This window comes from Sorex araneus, chromosome 1 (genome assembly GCF_027595985.1).
Source record: "Sorex araneus isolate mSorAra2 chromosome 1, mSorAra2.pri, whole genome shotgun sequence".
In the NCBI taxonomy this organism is placed as follows: domain Eukaryota; kingdom Metazoa; phylum Chordata; class Mammalia; order Eulipotyphla; family Soricidae; genus Sorex; species Sorex araneus.
In genome coordinates this window covers 350,476,624-350,496,301 of record NC_073302.1, presented here as the reverse complement: position 1 = coordinate 350,496,301, position 19,678 = coordinate 350,476,624, and the positions used below count along the sequence as shown (strand labels likewise).

The window sequence follows — 19,678 nt, the reverse complement described above, 5'->3', positions numbered from 1 at the left end:
CAATGTGATACTCTCCAGATCTGTCCAGGTAGCAGCAAATTGCCTGATTTCATCTTTTCTTACTGCCCAGTAGTATTCCTTTGTGTATATGTGCCACAACTTCTTTGTCCAGTCGTCATCTGCTCTTGGGCACTTGGGCTGTTTCCAGATTCTGGCTACTGTGAAGAGTATTGTAGTAAACATAGGAGTGAGTGTAGATGGCTTTTCTGGATTATTCTTTTTGACCCTTGGGGAATATTTTGAGGAGTGGGATTTCTGTGACCCAGGGATTTTATATTTTTAAGATTTTTTCTTTCTTTTTTATTTTTTTGCTCTTGAGTCACACCCGGCGATTCAGGGGTTATTCCTGGCTCTGCAAAGATGGCATTATCCTATCTAACCTAACATTCTCCTCCTTGTAGTGACAGTTGAGACATCCTGTCAAAGCATCAGGACCTTGTTCAGGCCAGAAGAAAGATGACAGCGGTAGGCTGGTGGGTGCTTTAAGAAGCATACTTTAGAACTCTGTGTATATTTTAATTACTTGCGTTATCTTATCTGCCCTCTAATATGCACCTCAGTTATTAGGAATAACTGAAACATAGGTTTTAATCATTTTTCTCCTTTAGTGTATTAGAAACTTACATTGCCTAAAAGAGAAGAGTATAAAAGGCTTTGATGGTGCTTGTAGGGCAGTAACATTGTATGCCAAGAGCATAAACATTATTGGAAGTCTTATCACCTTAACAAATAATATGGAGCTGGAGCAATAGTACGGTAAGTGGGGTGCTTGTCTTGCACGTGGCTGACCTGAGTTCCACCGTTGGACCCCATTTGGTCCCCCAAGCCTTCTAGGAGTGAACCCTGAGTGCAGAGTCAGGACTAAACCCTGAGCACCACAGGGTGTGGCCCAGAAAACAAACGACAAAATATAATAAAATAAAAAGCCACTTGGAAAAGTAGGTGTTAGACTCTGAAAGCATCACCTTCCTTCCATGCTTCCTGGCTCATTTGGAAGAGGGAGGCTCTTGCTGGCCTGGCTTCTGAAGCCAGCCATGCATGCAGTTATCAGATTACTAGTTGAGAAACTGATACCCAGCACCATAATTCTCCTTTCTCTCTGAGACTCTGACTTCAGAAGTAAATCAGCGACAAAGATGTAGGAAAAGGAGAGCATTTTTGTGTAATTTATTTTAAATTTATATGTACTATATCAACCAAAACATATAATTGTTACAGTATTTAATATAAATGTAGTTTTCTGGTGAGGAGATAAATAAATGCTTTAACTCAAGCCTAAAGAATAACTAAATTATTATGGCTCATAAACCAGTTTGCAAATTTCTTTAAATTTATTTTTTGGTTTCTGGGCCATACCTGGAGTGCACAGAGCTTACTCCTGGCTCTGTGCTCTAGGATCACTCGTGGTGAGACTCAGAGGAGCCTGCGGAATGATGGGGATGGAACCTGGTGTGCTCAGGGGTTCACATGTGGTGCTGGGGATCAAATCTGGGTCCGCCATGTGCAAGGCAAGAGCCTTAACTGCTTTATGCTATTTCTTTGGCCCTCAAATGAAGTTTAGGCAACTTTCTAGGAGATGTTTTTTTTGAGGGTGAAGTAACATATGACTGTTAACCTCTTTGTCTCTGTCATTACAGCAGTGAGGTGACTAAATCCCAGCGAGCAAAGTTATTTGCCAGGGTCATACAGTTAGTTAATAGAGTTGGATTTGCAACTACTAATGGGCTCTTTTAAAATTGCTGCTTTTACTTTTATAATTTTTACTTTTATCAGCATGATCATAGACTCATAAGTTATTAGAGACATAATTAATTTTATAGACCATGTAATCCGGCTCGCCACTTCCCTAATGCATCCTCATTTATAAGGTATTCTTTTTAAAAAACCCAGTTACTCAGAATCTGAATGTACAACTTCTTAGAAAAAAATCTTTTCCGTGCCAAAAGTTCATACCTTCTCAAAGGACCCACAAAATGTCGGACACCACGCCTTCTCCCGGAGGGGAGAGAGACCAAGAAGGAAGGATATTTCCTCGTTAGCCAGCGTGGGGCAAAAGCTTAGTTCACAGTCTCCATACATGGGTGCAAGCACTTGCTGGAACCCCAAATCCTAAAGCTGTCTCTGGTTCCCGCTCGTTCCACATCCACCGGCTGTGCAGAGGCACGGGCACCCGGCTGGAGCTGAGCACCGGCCCCGGTTCGGACTGCCCCGGTATCCCGCGGCAGAAAAAAATCTTAATTAAATGAAAATAGTATAAGAGATGCCTTAATGCTGAAAATGAAAGCAATATTTTGTCATCCAGTTTGAATTTCACTTTTTAATAAAAGCTATAATAACTTAAAATAATCTGTTGATAACAACCATAAAATGGGAGAGATGATTTTCTTTTGTCTTTTTTTTTTTTTTGCTTTTTGGGTCACACCTGGCGATGCTCAGGGGTTACTCCTGGCTCTGCACTCAGGAATTACTCCTGGCAGTGCTGAGGGAACCATATGGGATGCTGGGAATCGAACCCAGGTTGGCCGCGTGCAAGGCAAACGCCCTACCCGCTGTACTATTGCTCCAGCCCCAATTTTCAAAAATATGTAATTTCCCCCAAATTACATATGCTTATATGTTCAAACTGTTAATTTTTAATTTTTTATATTTTATTTTCATAAAGTTGTTCACAGTAATTGTTTATATTCAATATTTCAACACCAATCCTACCACTATTACACTTTCTCACCACCATTATTTTAAATTTTCCCACCACCACCCCAGCCTGCCCCATAGGCAGTGCTAAATAATTTTTTGGAGCCTGGAGGCATCTCTGCTGCATGCTGCTTTCTTTCAAGATTCATTTGTGAATCTCTGGATCATGGTCATTAATGCACTTAAATGGTGCCCACAGGCAGTTCTTGGGTGTGACTTCCAGGAAACTGGAAGGGTGGGGGGAGGGGGAAAGGTCACCCATCCCCGACTCTGTGAAGCCTGGAGTTTTCAGTCACTGATCCTGCATACCTGGGCTTTTCAGCAGATTCATTCTCATGTGCGGCCTCTGGATGAGCCTGTGAAGGTCGGCCATGAGTGTGGTGGCAGTTGGATTCTGGAGGTTTGTGGCTGCCGGGTTCATTTGGGGCAGGTGGAGGGACACATCTGACCTCCTCCAAGGTGCCCCAGTGAAATCATCCTGGCGCAGGGCGGGAAGACATCTCTGCAACGTGCTCATTTCTTCTGAGACTCATTTTGTGAATCTCTGATTTTGATCTTTCGAAATTTATTTTTGGTTCCCTGAGGCAAGCTTTAAAATGAGCTTGTATAGCTGAGCCAGAGGTGATTTGTGGGCATGACTCCATATACCCAACTTTTGGCTGTTTAAGTTCTCGGGAAGCTTGGTCCCAAGTTGTTGGGGGCCAGCCAGAGGCACAGCAGCAGTTTGGGGTACCAGGAAGCCTGAGGGCACCATCAGGCTGCTGATGCACTAGTCCCGGAAGTACAGGTTGGTCTGCTCATGTGGCACCGTACCCATTTGTCCAAGTTTTCTAAGGGAAACATTCTTTTCTAAAACAATATCAAACAAATAGTGATTCTGATAAAGTAATGTGATTTATAATTTATTGTAAATTGCCCACTTATTTTTCTGCTTTTGTATGAAGGACATGCGTTTCCTGCCTGACCATTTACTAAAGTTTGTTTATAGCAGTCCTTCCCAATATGGAGGGACACAGGGCACTCTCCCCGAGGGCCAGAGCAGAGATCTAGAGGCTACTGGTAGCTCTGCGTGCAGGTGGGAGAGTTTTTCTTTGCCTGTTAAGGACGGTAGAGATCTAGAGGGCCAGTGAACAATTTTTTCCAGAACATGTTAGGTCTAATATATTTGGGAACATATCATTAGAAACTCTATGATCAGCGCTCTGCGGGAGACTTTTTTTCTTGTTTTCATAGCCAGATTTAGTAAATGAAGTATAACAGTTTTTGAATATTTTTCCAGTGGCACAATGTACTTACTTTAGTTGTTAATGATAATATAAAAGCATAAATATATATTACTACTGAAAAAAATTGTAGGAATAAGTCAAGTAAATAAAAATAGTGTGGTAGCACTGTCGACCCGTTTTTCATCGATTTGCTCGAGCAGACACCAGTGATGTCTCCATTGTGAGACTTGTTGTTACCGTTTTTGGCATATTGAATACGCCACAGGTAGCTTGCCAGGCTCTGCCATGCAGGCAGGAAACTCTTAGTAGCTTGCCGGGCTCTTCGAGAGGGATGGAGGAATTAAACCTGGGTCAGCCTCGTGCAAGGCAAGTGCCCTACCCACTGTGCTATCGCTGAAATAAAAATAAAGCTTTTCAAAAATTGATTTACAGTAACTTTGTTTTTCCAGAATGCATTGCATAGTATACTTTAGTTCTTAAATTAAAAATAATGATTTATAATATATCTCAAAATAGATTATTTCAAGTTTTAATTTATTAAGTACTTTATGGAAACTACAAATATTGATATATTATCTTTCAGTAATTTATACATCTTTAAAAATTATTGAGGCAAAGAGTTATTCATAAATACCCAGTAAGATACAACATAAATATGATAAAATTGATGAATAAATCCAAATTGAAATATTTTGTTTCCTTTCAGTTTTATTTGACTGGAATAGATCTGACATTTTCTCCTTGGACACAGTTTTTCCCAGTTCCTTATTTAGGAGAGAAAGCTAGAATGTAAATTAAAATAAAATTTAATATTTGTTTTATTTTCTCTCTGAGATGTACGACAGGATGGTTTAAACAAAGCATGCAGTCAGTAGTCTCAAATTCATCAAAGATGATTATGATTATGTAATCAGTGATAGGAAAAACATGATATTAGATAATTTGGTTTAGTTATTTTAAAACATTTAGCACTTATTTTGTGTCAGGTACTAATATAAAAATTATTTGTGTATTCATTCTATCTTAATGACTCTTAAGAGCAAGAACATACTAATATCCTCATTTTATGGTTAAGAAAACACAACATGGAAAACTGAATTTCTCCACAAGCACACAACCAGTATGTGACAGAGCTAGAATCTGAACTTAGTGTCTACAACAAGTACCTTCAGAACTATTGCACAAAGTACTCTCACTATCCAAGGACTGTACTCATTACTCCAAGAACCCTTCTAACTGCTGCATTAACTGCTCCAAGTATACCCTATCTACTCTGCCTATGACTCCAAGTTCCCTTCAAACGGCTACACTGAGGAGAGGTTCTCCACGTGTGGCCTTCCTGCAGCAGTAATAGCATTGCTTGAAAAGCCACTGGCGCGCCTCAGATATCTTCCATTTAATCTCTAAAGGTGGAAACCCAAACCTGTATTTTTATGAACCCAACCCACCAGGTAATTCTGTCTAATCTGTTGCTATAACAAGAACACCAACAGAATAAGTGAACAGAAGAGCAGATAGCGTTTTCTCATAGCTCTTGAGGCTGATGGCAGATTCTCCCCGAGAGAACTAGAGTCTAGTTCCTGGTTCAGAGAAGACCTCTGTACTCAGGTGGGGGAAGCAGCAAGACATACAAGCTGAGACCTTTGTGGTCCCATTTTTGAGGGCTCCACATTCAAGACCATATTTCCTTCCAAATATCCCACCCATGGTGCAATCATTTAAGGGTTGTGATCTCAGCATGAATTCCGGGGAGGGAGACAGCAACATGAATCATAGCATACACTGCAGTCTAAGAATCGCCGCCTGGATAAAGTATGTCTCTCCCTGGTTCAGAGGTTATCCAAGTAGTAGTGGAGACAGCCAGGCAGAAACATAATTGCTGTCAATCTTGGGAGTGCGGTAGAAGAGAAATCGGTTAGGTACAGTGGTGGTGAAAGGCAAATGTGAGGAGAAAGGTCTGGTGCAGCTCTATAAGAATTGAGAAATTTGCACTCTCATGTCGAAGGTAGAGGAAGGACAGTCAGTCCCAATACTGATAGCAGATGTTGGTTTTTCTAGGCTAAAGTTTAAACACATTGTTCAGATGATCTCAGAGGATTCTGAGCATTGTGGCAGAATCTTTATAATCATTGTAGCTACCCTCTTAGCTTACACATTTTGGGGCTCTGAGGGGGTCTTTTACATGTATGTTATACCTAAGATTAATGGTGACAGAGTAGTCAAAAGAGATACACATGTAGTATTTATTTCTAGAAAAATAATTTACTGTACTACTCTCTTGCTTTGGGATATAACACACCAAGTATTACAATAACTTAGAATTCCTAAATCATTTAACCTGTTAGGTGAACCATCCCTTATTTTTCAGGGCACAGCAGATTAGAATATTTTCTAGTAGGCTTCCAAACTAAACAAATTCTTTGCACTCTTCATTCTGCTGGAACCAGAAATTAGGCAGAAAAATAAACATAGGCTGTCTATTCTTCGTAACGTCTTTGAAGAGATGGGTCTGATATGCACCACTGTTTTCAATCACTTAAAAGGCAATAATTTGATTATGCCATTCTTTCTGTAAGAGCTGCTATTGCTTTCAGTCCCAGACCTGACACAAGGACATCACTCTGATAAAAATCCCTTTTTTTCCTCCTAGAGACAAGAGTAAGTAATGATACCAGTGTGTAAAAAACTAAAGCTCGCCAAAGGGCGCGAGCACTTGCGGGCTCTCCGGGCGGCTCTGTCTCACCACCTGCGTTCGGTGCCCTGGAATGGCTGTGTGTGCTGTCGGTCAAGGGCAGGTGACGGAAGGAAGAAGGCCAGACTGGTTGCTCGATCAGTTTATTTCATTTTTCTCTCTCTCTCTCTGCTTCTCTCCCGCTCTCGGTCTCTCTCTGGATCTGTGGATCTGGCCCCCCAACCCACTCTTACAGCCTAATTAAATCTCCCCAGCATGAGGGGGTTGGGGTCTACACCTAGGTGTGGTCACCATCAATAGGGTTGAGGTTCCATTCCCTTAGGGGATGCTTCTCCTAGGACTTAATTCTCTTTCAGCAGGAGGATCCACCCAAGGGCGGAGTCCCATGAATGTGTTTCTCTTCTCAGCCAGCAAACATATAAGAATTCATAATATTAATCATTTTGTATGGACACAATAAGAGATGCATTAAAGCTTATGGAATTGCTCTCCTGGGGCCATCTCAATCTCAGACTACAGTGCTCAGGCCAGATCAGTCTTTCCTATCCCTAGCAGGGTCCTAGTCTCATCATTACTTTTGGATCATGACAGTATTTGTCTATGATCAAGCTCTTAACTTATAGTTAAGAATTAGGCACTTTGGCCAGGCCCATCTCGATGCCAGGGTAGCACATAACTCACCACTTGCCTTGGATCCATCCCATCCCTTGTCGGGACCCTGCTTTTGGGGTGCTAGGAACTGAGGGCAACTGAGGCTTAAGAGGAGAAAGCAGATGCCCAGGAGGGAATAATATTCGAAGCCAATTAAGTCCCAAGTTACAAAAACATAATATTGTCTTCTTGTGTCTATACAAAAAAGACATAGCTTTAAAGTAAATTATTCAAAAGGCATAAAGAGGAGGGAAAGGAAATGTTATAATATTCAGTGTCTTAGGAAGTTCTGACCTTACAAATTAGCAGAGTCAGATTAAGGGAAAGCTTCGAATTAACTCTTTTGGGGAAGAGAGCATGGAGAAGTGATTGTAGCTAAACAAAGGGATGGGAGAGATACGGGAACACCTTGATGGGTGTGACTAGGGTAAGCCTAAACTCCGGGAAAAACCTGGACAAGCTACTCATGGCAAGGAGGGAGAGGACAAAGTAATGTCATCCTACACCAGTGATCTTACAAGGGCAAAAATGAGTATAATTTACTTCTTAGAAAAAAAGCAAAGTGTTTCACAAGACAGTGATATATTTGGTTATTTGGAAACTAATTTTTTTGTATGCATAGGTGAAAGATGCTTGTCATTTTTATGAGGTTCTTTATAGAGGTGAATACTGAATTCTGCCTTTGAATGTATTTGCTGCTCCAAGTTAGGCATACATGCTCTGTGTCTTGTGCGTGTGCATAGTATTAAAATATGCCATCCATAATTTGATCAATCCCAGTGATGCTCATTCCTTTTTGATTGTACAAAGAGAAGATGATTGCTAGAATATTTGAAGTCTGTTCCTTCCTTCCTTTTGTGAAAACAATTGGGTGATTCTTTTCTGAGTTTATTTTATATGAACAATGTGGCATATGACTCAAACTGAAGGACCTTTTATAAGCTTGGGTGTCTGTTTAAGGGTTGCTTGTCTCACTTGACTTTGTTCTTCATAATGCACATTACTCAGAGCGATTATTACTTTCTAATCTTGTGGGAATTAAGTTCTTTAATGACATTGGCTCTTAAGGCTTCTGGGCATGGGCACAGAAAGAGTAAAACACTTGGAGTTTGAGATATGGCCCAAAGGGCTGGAGCACAGACTTTGCATGTGGAATCACAGATTCTCTCTCTGCCCCTGTTCCCCTGAGCACCAACGGATGTGCCCCAACTCCTTGCAAAAAAAATCAAGTAAAAGATGTGTCAGCTGGTGAAATGACCAGGGTCTATAACATACCAAAGGATCCTTTCAATTAACTACTACATTTAATGTTCTTATCTTTTAGTAAATTAAAATATTTAATTTCAGTAAACCTGTTAAAAGGATTTTGTACACTTAAAAACCAATGGTGAAAGACTCTTTACAATGTAACATTTCATCTTTTATAATTTTAGTGTAGAACTGCAAATAGCAGCTGAGTTAAGCTCTATGGTGATTTTAGTGTTGAATCCCTGAGGAAAATTCTCTTTGTTTGTATCATATTATTATGAATTAGTGTTATTCCTCTGGGTACAAAAATTGTAGGAAAATTCACTCTAAGAGAATAAAATATTTTAGCCTATTTCTGATATACTTTTGTGTGTTTGTTTTGTTTTGGCAATGCTCAGGGCTTATTCATGACTCAGTGCTCAGAGATTGTATTTTCTATATACAATATCTTAAGGGTATGTGATATTTGTGGTTTTGATTAGCCTGTCACCAGTAATAAGTGATTTTTTTCCATATGTCTATTTAGGTCTGTTTCTCATTTGTTATATTGAGTTGCTTTATTTTTTTGTTGTTGAGTTGTATAAGTTCTTCATTTATTTTGGAGATCAACCCTTTGTTAGTTGTAGTACTGTAGCACTGCACTGTTGTCCCGTTGTTCATTGATTTGCTCGAGCAGGCACCAATAACCATTGTCAGACTTGTTGTCACGGTTTTTGGCATATCGAATATGCCACGGGTAGCTTGCCAGGCTCTATCATGCAGGTGGGATACTCTCGGTAGCTTGCTGGGCTCTCCTAGAGGGACGGAGGAATCGAACCCGGGTCAGCCAAGTGCAAGACACATGTCCTACCCGCTGTGCTATTGTTCCAGTCCTTGTACGATATAAAAATGTCTTCTCTCATTGATAATTGCCTTGATATTTATGAGCTGCTTTACTGTATCAGTCTTTAATTTGATGTAACTACATTTGTTTATTTTTTTTTCCCATTTCCATCCCCAAACTCCTGCAGTGTGTAGTTCTGGTGTTTCTCACCTCTGTTTTATTTGTGTGTTTGTGATTTTAGGTCTAATATCTCAGTATTTGGTTCTGTTGAGTGTGGTTTTGTGCACAGTGCTAGTTGATCTAGTTTTATTTGTTTGCTTTTGGCTCTTCTGTTTTCCCAACCCTATCAGTTGAAGTGATTTCCTTTCTTCCTTGAGTGATTTTGGGTCCTCTGTCATAAATTAAATGTCCATATATGAGTGAGTTTGTTTCTGGACTCTATTCCATTAGTCTGCATGCCCATTTTTCTGCAACAGGAAACTATTTTTACTACTACTGTTTTGTAGTTCAGTTTTAAGTCAGAGAACACAGTAACTTCAATTTTCTTTGTTTCTCTAAGGATTGACTTCTTTGGGGATCTTGAGTGATTCCATACAAATTTTAGAATTTTTTCTATTTTCTTGAAAAACACTGTTGAGCTTTTGTAGGAATTTTATTTAACTGTAAACTGTTTTAGGTAAGGTTGCCATTCTAAGATCATTTACTTTTAGCCCACAGAATATCTTTCCATTTCTTTGACTCTTCTATTTCTTTTAACAATTAATTAGACAAGGATTTTTATATTGTGCATATTATTCACTGCCCTTCTCCCTGTAAACATTTAATAAATATTCTTTTAAAATTTTTATTTTTTATTCAAACACCATGATTTACAAAGTTATTCATAGTTGGATTTTGGCATATTCTTCTCCAGTACTGATCTCACTATGAGTGTCAAGTTCCTTCTACATGTGACCCCAGGTTGCCCCCATCCAGCCTGCCTCTTTGACAGATGCCTTTAGTCATTGTTATTTGGATCTCATACTTTTGGTGTGGTTGAGTTTGCAGTTTGTATATCTATATATATAAAACTGTACCACTCCTCTACACCCCAGATGTGTTTGTGTCCCTTGACCCCTGACCCCATCACTTCCCATCACCTCTTTTTAATTACACTCTAGATTTCTTTCCTTCTCTGTTTTTCTCCCTATAGTCTGGGGTCAAGTGTGATTTAGGCATACCCCTACTTTAATACATTGTATTATCTCGCTTGTCTGTGACATGTAGAATAATAGGACAAAAATGCAATAAAGTAGTTTTTAGAAAAAGAATAGTCTTTTGGGGCAGATGCATTTCCCAATTTACATATGAAAAGAGGGACTAGTGAAGTCATATAGTTTCTAGAAAAAATAGTTCTAGGTGGATCGTCTTCTCATATATTTATCCATCCAATGAATGAATTTCAGACTAAATATTTTAAATTTTATTTTAATGTAGACTAAAACCACAACTGTCAAAACAATTCTAGAGTTGAAATCAATTAGATAAAAGCTCTAACATTAAAATTAATAAGTATAAAATAATTTTTATGTGAAAATTATTATAGTTCAAAATATAGTTAGTTCATGGGGTTGTCAAATCCTTATCTATGGAGTTATTACTAAGCAGTTTGTTGATAGTCGAGTTACTGTTTTTGATAAGTTTAGTTGGCTTCTATCTATGTTACTTTCTATCTAATTCGGTGTGCTTCTGCTGAGCTGTCAGTATTGTGGAATTACCAGGTTTCATGTGATCCAGAGGCTTCAGGATCTGTCGTCTGGCCAGTGAGACTGCAGGGTGGTGACTGTGGGAGGTGGGCGTGGCTGCTGGGGCTTCCAGAAGGATCAGGATGTTGCTGGGAGGCTGCATACCCCGACTCCAAGAAGGCTCCAGAGTTCTCAGCCTGGATCCTAGAGTACCTGAAATTATTCACAGATGGCATCTCTGCAGGGAATATTCATGAAGTGGTAGAGTTGAGCCCTTGGTGTGGCTGCAGGAGTGGGGTGTGGGTGCAGCTGCTGGGTCTTCAGCAGGACAGTTCTTGGTCTGCCCACCTTTTAAGGGCACCCCAGAGTTTTCAGTTGAGGGTGGGAGGACTGGTGTGCCCATGAATTTTAGCTTCTTGGTGTGCATCTCCCCAGAGATTTAGTTATGAATGGGCAGAGCAGGGCCATTGGCTGTGGGAATTGGGAGCGGCTCCCGAGGCTTTCAGAATGTGGTGTGAAGGGGGCTGCCCGCCCCCACTCCATGAATCTCTCAGAGGTCTCAGTCTTAATAGTTTTTTTTTAATCACTGTATCACTGTCATCACTGTATCACTGTCATCCCGTTGTTCATCAGTTTACTCAGTGGGCAAATAGTTTTTTATATACAGCTAAAAATCAATATTTTTGTTATAAAACTTTGTCTCCCATCTACTATACTGATATAAAAAATAATGACAGTGGCAGTGTTTCATCAATTTAGTGAACAGGCTGACCAACTTCCAATATTATACCAGAAAGATTTTCCTTTTTATTGGTTAGTTGTATAGTCTTCACCTGTATCACCTGTATCACCTGTATCACCTGTCATCCTGTTGAGCATTGATTTGCTTGATTGGGTGCCAATGATGTCTCCATTCGTCCTTGTCATGTGCTTTTATCAGCCTCTCCTTACTCGTACTTCCCAACGCTGCCGTATTGGGGCTCTTTTAGTATCAGGGGAATGAGGCCCATTATTGTTACTGTTTTTGGAATATCGAATATGCCATGGGTAGCTTGCCAGGCTCTGCCGTGCAGGTGGGATACCCTCAGTAGCTTGCCGGGCTCTCGGAGAGGGACAGAGGTTTAAGATATTTTGTGATTTGTGATTAATTTTAAACAAACAATACACAGGTCATAAATTCAAGTACATCGAGGTATATGTGGTGGACAGTATTGATCATCCACTGTTATCCATTGCTAAGTTATTATCCCCATTGAAAGCACCTGGGAGCTTTAATAATGACTAAGACTGTGTGTCTTATCCCCAGAAATTACCATTTGTTATTGTGAGAGTAGAAATTGGGCTTTGAGATTTTTAGATTTCCCCAAGAGGGAGATGTTCTTCAGGTAAAGTTAAAGTCACAAAGATCAATTATTTCCTCTTGCCTTAAATATCTAAGAAATAGGAAAAAAGATAAAAAGGACATTTTGTGGCATTGATAATTTAACAGTGAAAAACAGTAATTCAACAAGGGATGAAAAATAGTTTTATGATAGTCTCAGCTTACAGCATGAAAGCATAGCTGGGTCATGGCATAGGGAATGAAAATTTAGACTCTATTGTAATCAGAAATTAAAGTTCAATTAAATAATACTATGAATTCAAAGGAGAAGAGCAGAAGAAGAGAACTTGGAAGAACAACAGGTCTGTCTTGAGTGTCCAGTTGAGAGCTAACTAACAGGAAGGAAATGATCAAAAGCTAGGTATAGAAAAGCACCGGAATCAGTTAAAGCAAACAGTGCCAGGTCCTCAGACTAGTTTGGGAAGATCACCTGCTCTAGACCAGAGGACTGCACTACCAGAAGCAGCCCCTCAGCAAAATGCTGGAGGTAGCCCCTGAGCATCACCAGTTATGGTCCAAAACCAAAACCACAACAAAATTAATCAAGTGACAAAACCCAGAACTGACATAAATATTATAATTAAAAGACAAAGGCATTAAGGAAATTGCTATAAACATTGTTCATATATTTAAAAAAACTAAAGACATAAAAAGATCCCTGAAAGATTAAAATAAAAATTCAAAGATAAAAGCTACAATGTATCAAGTGACAGATACATCAGGTGAGATAAAAAACCAGATTAGACATTGCAGATGGGAAGATTAGTGAACATGAAGACATATCAATAGAAAGTAACCGAAATGGAACAGAAAGCAATTTTTAAAGTAAAGAGAATTAACTGTGCTGGAGAGATAGTATAGGGGATAAAGTGCTTCTCTTGCATGTGACTGACCTGGGTTTGATGCTTGGCACCCCATTTGGTGGCCTTGTTAGTAGTGCTTAGACTTATCAGATGGCCCCAAACTTAAGTGTAATATGAAAATTTGGCAACAAAACCCATTTTTGTTAGTACAGGCTGTTCAATGGGATAAAAGGTGAGCCACCGGCCATATGCACAGGCATCAATATGTTAGTGAAAGCTTAAGTGTACAATTCAAAGAGGCTGAACAACATCCCCTTCTGTGAATGAAAAATTATATCAGATGTCAACCTGGAGCTACAGAGAGCATAAAGAGCAACATAGATGTTCACTACAAGGTTAAGTAGATGTAATTCTTTTATGCTTCAAATATATAACGACTAGTTAATAAAAGAAAGGGGGCTGGGGAGATAGCACAACAGGTAGGGCATTTGCCTTGCACGTGGCTGACCTAGGTACAATTCCCAGCATCCTGTATGGTCCCCTGAGCACCACCAGGAGTAATTCCTGAATGCAGAGCCAGAAGTAACCCCTGTATATCACCAGGTGTAACCCAAAAAGTAAAAAGAAAAAACAAATAAAAGAACAATAAGAATGCTGTGTGGGATTTATTATAATGATAAAATGTTTGTATGGAATAAAGATTGTAATGAAGAATTCAGAAATTATTGTGTCAGACACTATACTTGAATGTTACCACTTAAAAGTAGATTGTGATAATTTGAAAATCCATACTATGAATGCTAAAACAACTACTAAAATACAAGAGAATATTAGAGCTAGAGAATTCTCAGATAGTATTAATAGCAGTAAATTACTATTTGGAAAGTTATCTCAATAACTGAGAGAGCAACACTGTCAACCAACTTGATCCAATTGAAATTTACAATATGCTTTAACCAGTGTCTGCAGAATATACTTTCTCTTCAAATGCACACATGATATATACTAAAATTGACCATACACAGTAAATTCAAAAACTTTATTCGCTAGCCACAATGGCATCATATTAGAAAATTTACAGGAAGCTACCTGAAAGGTTCCCAAATACTGGGAAACTGAATAACTCAGGGGCAAGAAAAATCTCAAAAAGAAATATTTTTCAATGTTGAACTTAATGAAAGTACAACAAAAACAACTTGTAGAATATTGCTGTATCTTAAGGGTATTTTTAAGTGCTTACCCCTATTTTTAGAAATAAAGAAAAATCTAAAGTCAATGACCTTACATTCTGTCTTAGAAATAGGAAAATAACAGCAAATAAAACCTTAGGTTAATAGAAGCAGATAAGAAATATCAGAGTAGAAATCAATCTACCAGACAACAGGAAAAATAATAGACAAAAATCAGTGGAACTGAAAGAAGGGGGCATTAATAAAGTAGATACCATCTAAGGCTGGTCAGGTTTAAAGGAGAAAAAGACCTGACATCTGTACCTATATATTCATTTCAGCACTTCACAATAGCCAAAATATGGAAACAACTCGAGTGCCCTAAAACAGATGACTGGTTAAAGAAACTTTGGTACATCTACACAATGGAATACTGTGCAGCTGTTAGGAGAGATGAAGTCATGAAATTTGCTTACAAATGGATAAACATGGAGAGTATCATGCTAAGTAAAATGAGTCAGAAAGAGAGGGACAAACATAGAAGGACTGCACTCATTTGTGGAGTATAAAATAACATCACATGAGGCTGACACCCAAGGACAGTAGATACAAGGGCCAGGAGGATTGCCCCATAGCAGGAAGCCTGCTTCATGAGCAGAGGGGAGAAGGCAGAAGGAATAGAGAAGGGATCACTAAGAAAATGATGGCTGGAGGAATCAGCTGGGATGAGAGATGCATGCCGAAAGTAGATAATGGACCTCTACTCAAACATGATGACCTCTAAGTGTCTGTGTTGCAAACTATAATGCCCAAAAGTAGAGAAAGTATGGGGAATATTGTCTGCCATAGAGGCAGGGGGAGGTTGGAAAAGGGTGGGTATACCCGGGATATTGGTGGTGGGGAATGTGCACTGGTGGAGGGATGGATGTTTGATCATTATGAGATTGTAACCCAAACATGAAAGCTTGTAACTATCTCACGGTGATTCAATAAAATTTAAAAAATTTTTAAAAACTTTCATACAAAATAAAAAAAGGAGAAAAAGACCTGATTACTGTTACCAGGAGGGCTCCAGCTTTACTGCAGATGCTACAGGTGCCAAAGGAAGGATGATGAAGGAATATTGTAGATACTGAAGTTTATAGTTTTAACAATTTAAATTAAATAGACAATTTTAGTAAAGGTATTCACCCTAAGAAGTTATTAACCAAAGGGCCGGAGAGATAGTAAGGTAGGTAGAATGCTGCCTTGCTCAGAACTGACCAGGGTTTGGTCCCACGGGCACCTCCAGGAGTGACCCCTTAGCACAGAGATCGGAATCTCTCTGAGCACAGCACATTTAACTCCCCCCCAAGTGTATTCAATAGAAAAGATGTCAGAGAGCTTTGGGATTATACTTTTAGACCATTTTACAAGGAAGACTCCATCCCAGAAGGCTTCATTCAAGGGATCAGTGACAGTTCTACTCAAACATCACCTTGGTACTAAAACTAGGGAACACCTGAGGAAGAAAGGAAATTATCCTCCAACATTCATCATGAAAGTGGATGGAAAAATGCTGAGCAGAATGTGTGTAATTGAATCTCTGTATTGCAAAACAGAATCATGACTAACTAGGCTTTTGTTTCACAATGCAAATATTCCTAACATTTTAAATTCAGTCAGTAACATTGAACACATTGGCAGACTAGAAGAAAACTAGAAAAGTAAAGAAAACTCTGGGGAAAATCCCCTACCTTTCTGAACCTCAGCTTTGAAGTTTGAAAATCAGGAAATAGAGCTATTCATTTTGATTGGAAAGAAAGAGTTAAAATTACCTAGACTCAGTGATAGCACAGCCGAAAGGGGGTTTGCCTTGCATGCGGCCAATCCGAGTTCTATTCCTCTGCCCCTCTCAGACAGCCCAGCAAGCTACCGAGAGTATGTCACCCACACGGCAGAGCCTAGCAAGCTACCCATAGCGTATTCAGTATGCCCAAAACAGTAACAACAGCAAGTCTCACAGTAGAGACGTTACTGGTGCCCGCTCGAGCAAATCAATGAGAAACTGGAAGACAGTGACAGTGACAGTGACTCCACTAATGAGCCCCAGCACATCATCAACTATGGAAAATAAAAATCTCCATGAAAGTTACCTATCAGAATAAATCAGGATATCTCACAAAGTCACAGAATACAGGACAATATTTTAAAATAAGCTGTGCTTTTATATATGACTAATAAAATTAATAAATACTTGCTGTCTTTTTTCAGTCTTAAGAATTTCAAAATGGCCATGATCCAAACTATCCATATTGTCATACATGCTATGCATGTACCCGGTTTGTTAGTGTAACTCTTGACAATTAAGGATATTGTGAACCTACTGGCAACACTTCAACAGTGGTCGAACCAGTGCAGTTCCTATCAGTTGCATGTTTATGTTTGATCACCATAGTCAAGGAGAACGTTCATAACTTCCTAGGACATCTAAGCATTCTCCTCCACATACCAGAACTCTGCTCCTGTGGAGAGGTTCCAGGGCTCTCTGTTCTCTCTCTTCTCTCATTTAGGGAATGACCCCTTCTTTGCATTTGTATTGTGTTTATAACCCTGAGACCACGATTCTGAAGAGTCAGCAGATTAAAGCAATCTTTCCTTGAAGGGGTGGATTTTTGGCTTGCTTTTGATTTTCTGGCTGAAATTTTTTTCTGGTTAGTAAATTATCTTTGTTGTTGTTGTTGTTGTTGTTGGTCCATACCTGGTGGTGTGTGCAAAGCAAGCACCTTCCCCACTATACTATCTAACAGTCCAGAAACTAATCTCCATTTGTGCTTAAGTTCTGAGTTTACTCAGCCTGCATCTCACTCTCTTGACAGGGAGAGTGTGGAAAGCCTGATTCAGAAGCATTCCTATGCCCGCTCACCCATCCGTACCTATGGAGGAGAAGAAGATGTGCTGGGAGATGAGAGCCAGGTGGCACAAAATCGAGGTAAGTCACCTTCCAAATGTGCAGGAACTGAGAGCGGGGACACCCACAGGCAAGGAAGGTGGGTAGGCAACACCACTTCCAACACCACTTGCTGGCCGAAATCTTTCAGTAGTCCTTTGGGTAGGGTGTGGGGAAGCAGCCCCTGAGGCCGATGGCCACCCAACCTATATTTTGCTTTTATATCTCAAGTGATCATGCTGCTGTAGGTTTTCTATGATTTCTGTTTGCTAATAAATAAATACAGCAAGTCTCATGAGTTACCAACCGAAGGTCTACTACAACCACAGGGCTCTTGGACTCTGGGGAAAGTCCCTTACCTTTCTGAACCTCAGTTTTATAGTCTGAAAATCAGGAAATAGAGCTCTTCAGCTTATCTAAGGAAGGCAATGGAAAAGAGGGGTCTCCTTTAGGTGGACAGTATAGAGGAGTGGCCATGGTGCTGAGCTGGGCAGAACTGGGAAAAGGAACCCACAGTGACCAACCCCAGGGGCAGGGCTGTTCACATGGGTGGATGCCCTGATATGACGTATGTCCATCAGTGGAAAAATATCCTGGGTCAAACACAGGACCTTTCCTAGTGAAATCCCGGCAGGTTCATACTGCTTCTGCAATCAGAAATGTCCATGTTCAGACTCATCTAAACATCTGGATACTGTCATGTAAGAAAAAGTTAGCCTTGCAGCTTCTTAAGTACTTAATAACAATGATCAGAATAAGAAGCTGGAAATGTAGAAGAGCAGTAAGACACTTGCACTGTGCCAACCTCGGTTCAGCGTGGGGCTCTACACATGGTTCCCTGAACACCACCTGGGACGTTTCTGAGAACAGGGCTGGTTAGAATAGAATAGAGCTGGAGACACGCCTGAGTATTCTGAGCCCCTGAGCACTGCCAATGTGGCTTAAGTCCCCGCCCTCTTTCGAAGAGAAAAGCAAAAACCAATCTCTAATGTATTCTCATGGTGATTTGGGAAACTGAGTAGCTTTGTCAAGAGTCTTCAGACTTCTTTTCAACATGTGTGGAGGAGGTCAAGAATGACACCAGCTGTTGGGGGTTTCTCTTGAGGAAGTTAGGTCTTTACCATCAGCATGGTATTGGAATTTGGACCACTCTGTGGGAATATGTAGGCTGTTGAATGAGTCAGGCCATTTTCCATTTGGTAAATTCTTCTATAGGGGTATATCTGTTTCCCCTATAGGGTTGGTTTACCTCATGGTTTATTTGTCTGTCTTCTAAAATTGCAGACCTGTAAATGTGTACATAAACATATATACATGCATTCATATGTATGTGAAAATAAAAGAATCTTCAAAAGTGATTTATTTATTTATTTATTTTTTTGCTTTTTGGGTCACACCCAGCAATGCTCAGGGGTTACTCCTGGCTTTGCACTCAGGCATTACTCCTGGCGGTGCTTGGGGGACCATATGGGATGCCGGGGATTGAACCCCGGGTCGGCCGCGTGCAAGGCAAACGCCCTACCCGCTGTGCTATCGCTCCGGCCCCCCTTCAAAAGTGATTTAACTCTTGATTTGCTCCTTGAAAGAGAGTCTGGTATAATGAGTTTTTTCTCCTTATAGGGTCAGCCTTCACCACGTCTGATAACCTGTCTCTAAGCTCCTGGGTATCATCATCATCTAGTTTCCCTGGATTTCAGCACCCACAGTCCCTGACTGCTCTCGGCACCAGCACAGCATCCATAGCAACACCCATTCCGCACCCCATCCAGGGTTCTCTGCCACCATACAGCCGCCTTGGGATGCCTTTGACCCCCTCAGCCATTGCCAGCTCCATGCAGGGGAGTGGCCCCACATTCCCCTCCTTCCACATGCCCAGATACCACCACTACTTCCAGCAGGGCCCCTATGCTGCTATCCAGGGACTGCGCCATTCCTCTGCTGTGATGACACCATTCGTATGACTCTTCTGAGAGCAGAGAAGTCCAGATACAGAATGTGCAGACAAGGATGGAAATATCAGAGAAGACGAGGTGGGCGGGGTTCGGGCTACTGGAGCAGGAGCTCTTTAATGACTTATTCAGAGGAGAGCTGGACTCACAGTAAAACCTATTCCTGAAGTTTGTGCCATGGACCAGGATTTGTCTGGAGCAGTGGGATAGCTCTTGTGCTTGAGAATCTTTGTCAGGTTCTCAGCCAGCATAAGTCATGCAACTAGACTCTCTGTTTTACCCTCAAGTGAATAACAACAAACCAGATGAATTTTAAGGTGCATTATTCTTGTTTCAAATGCTGTGTTGATGCAGTACTGTATAAAATCAACATGTATAGGTTTTCTTTC

At 40.3% G+C, this 19,678-nt stretch overlaps 1 protein-coding gene across 1 annotated transcript in view; it reads left to right on the top strand.

Annotated features, from left to right (window-relative positions):
• The window catches only part of TBX20 (T-box transcription factor 20), a 52,693-nt gene extending 33,392 nt beyond the window's left edge, over positions 1–19,301 (top strand). The window contains exons 7-8 of the mRNA XM_004606885.2: positions 17,270–17,382; positions 18,961–19,301. Coding sequence (XP_004606942.1) covers positions 17,270–17,382; positions 18,961–19,301 — 454 coding nt within the window. The remainder of the gene's footprint in view (positions 1–17,269; positions 17,383–18,960) is intronic.
• Positions 19,302–19,678: the final 377 nt, after the last annotated feature.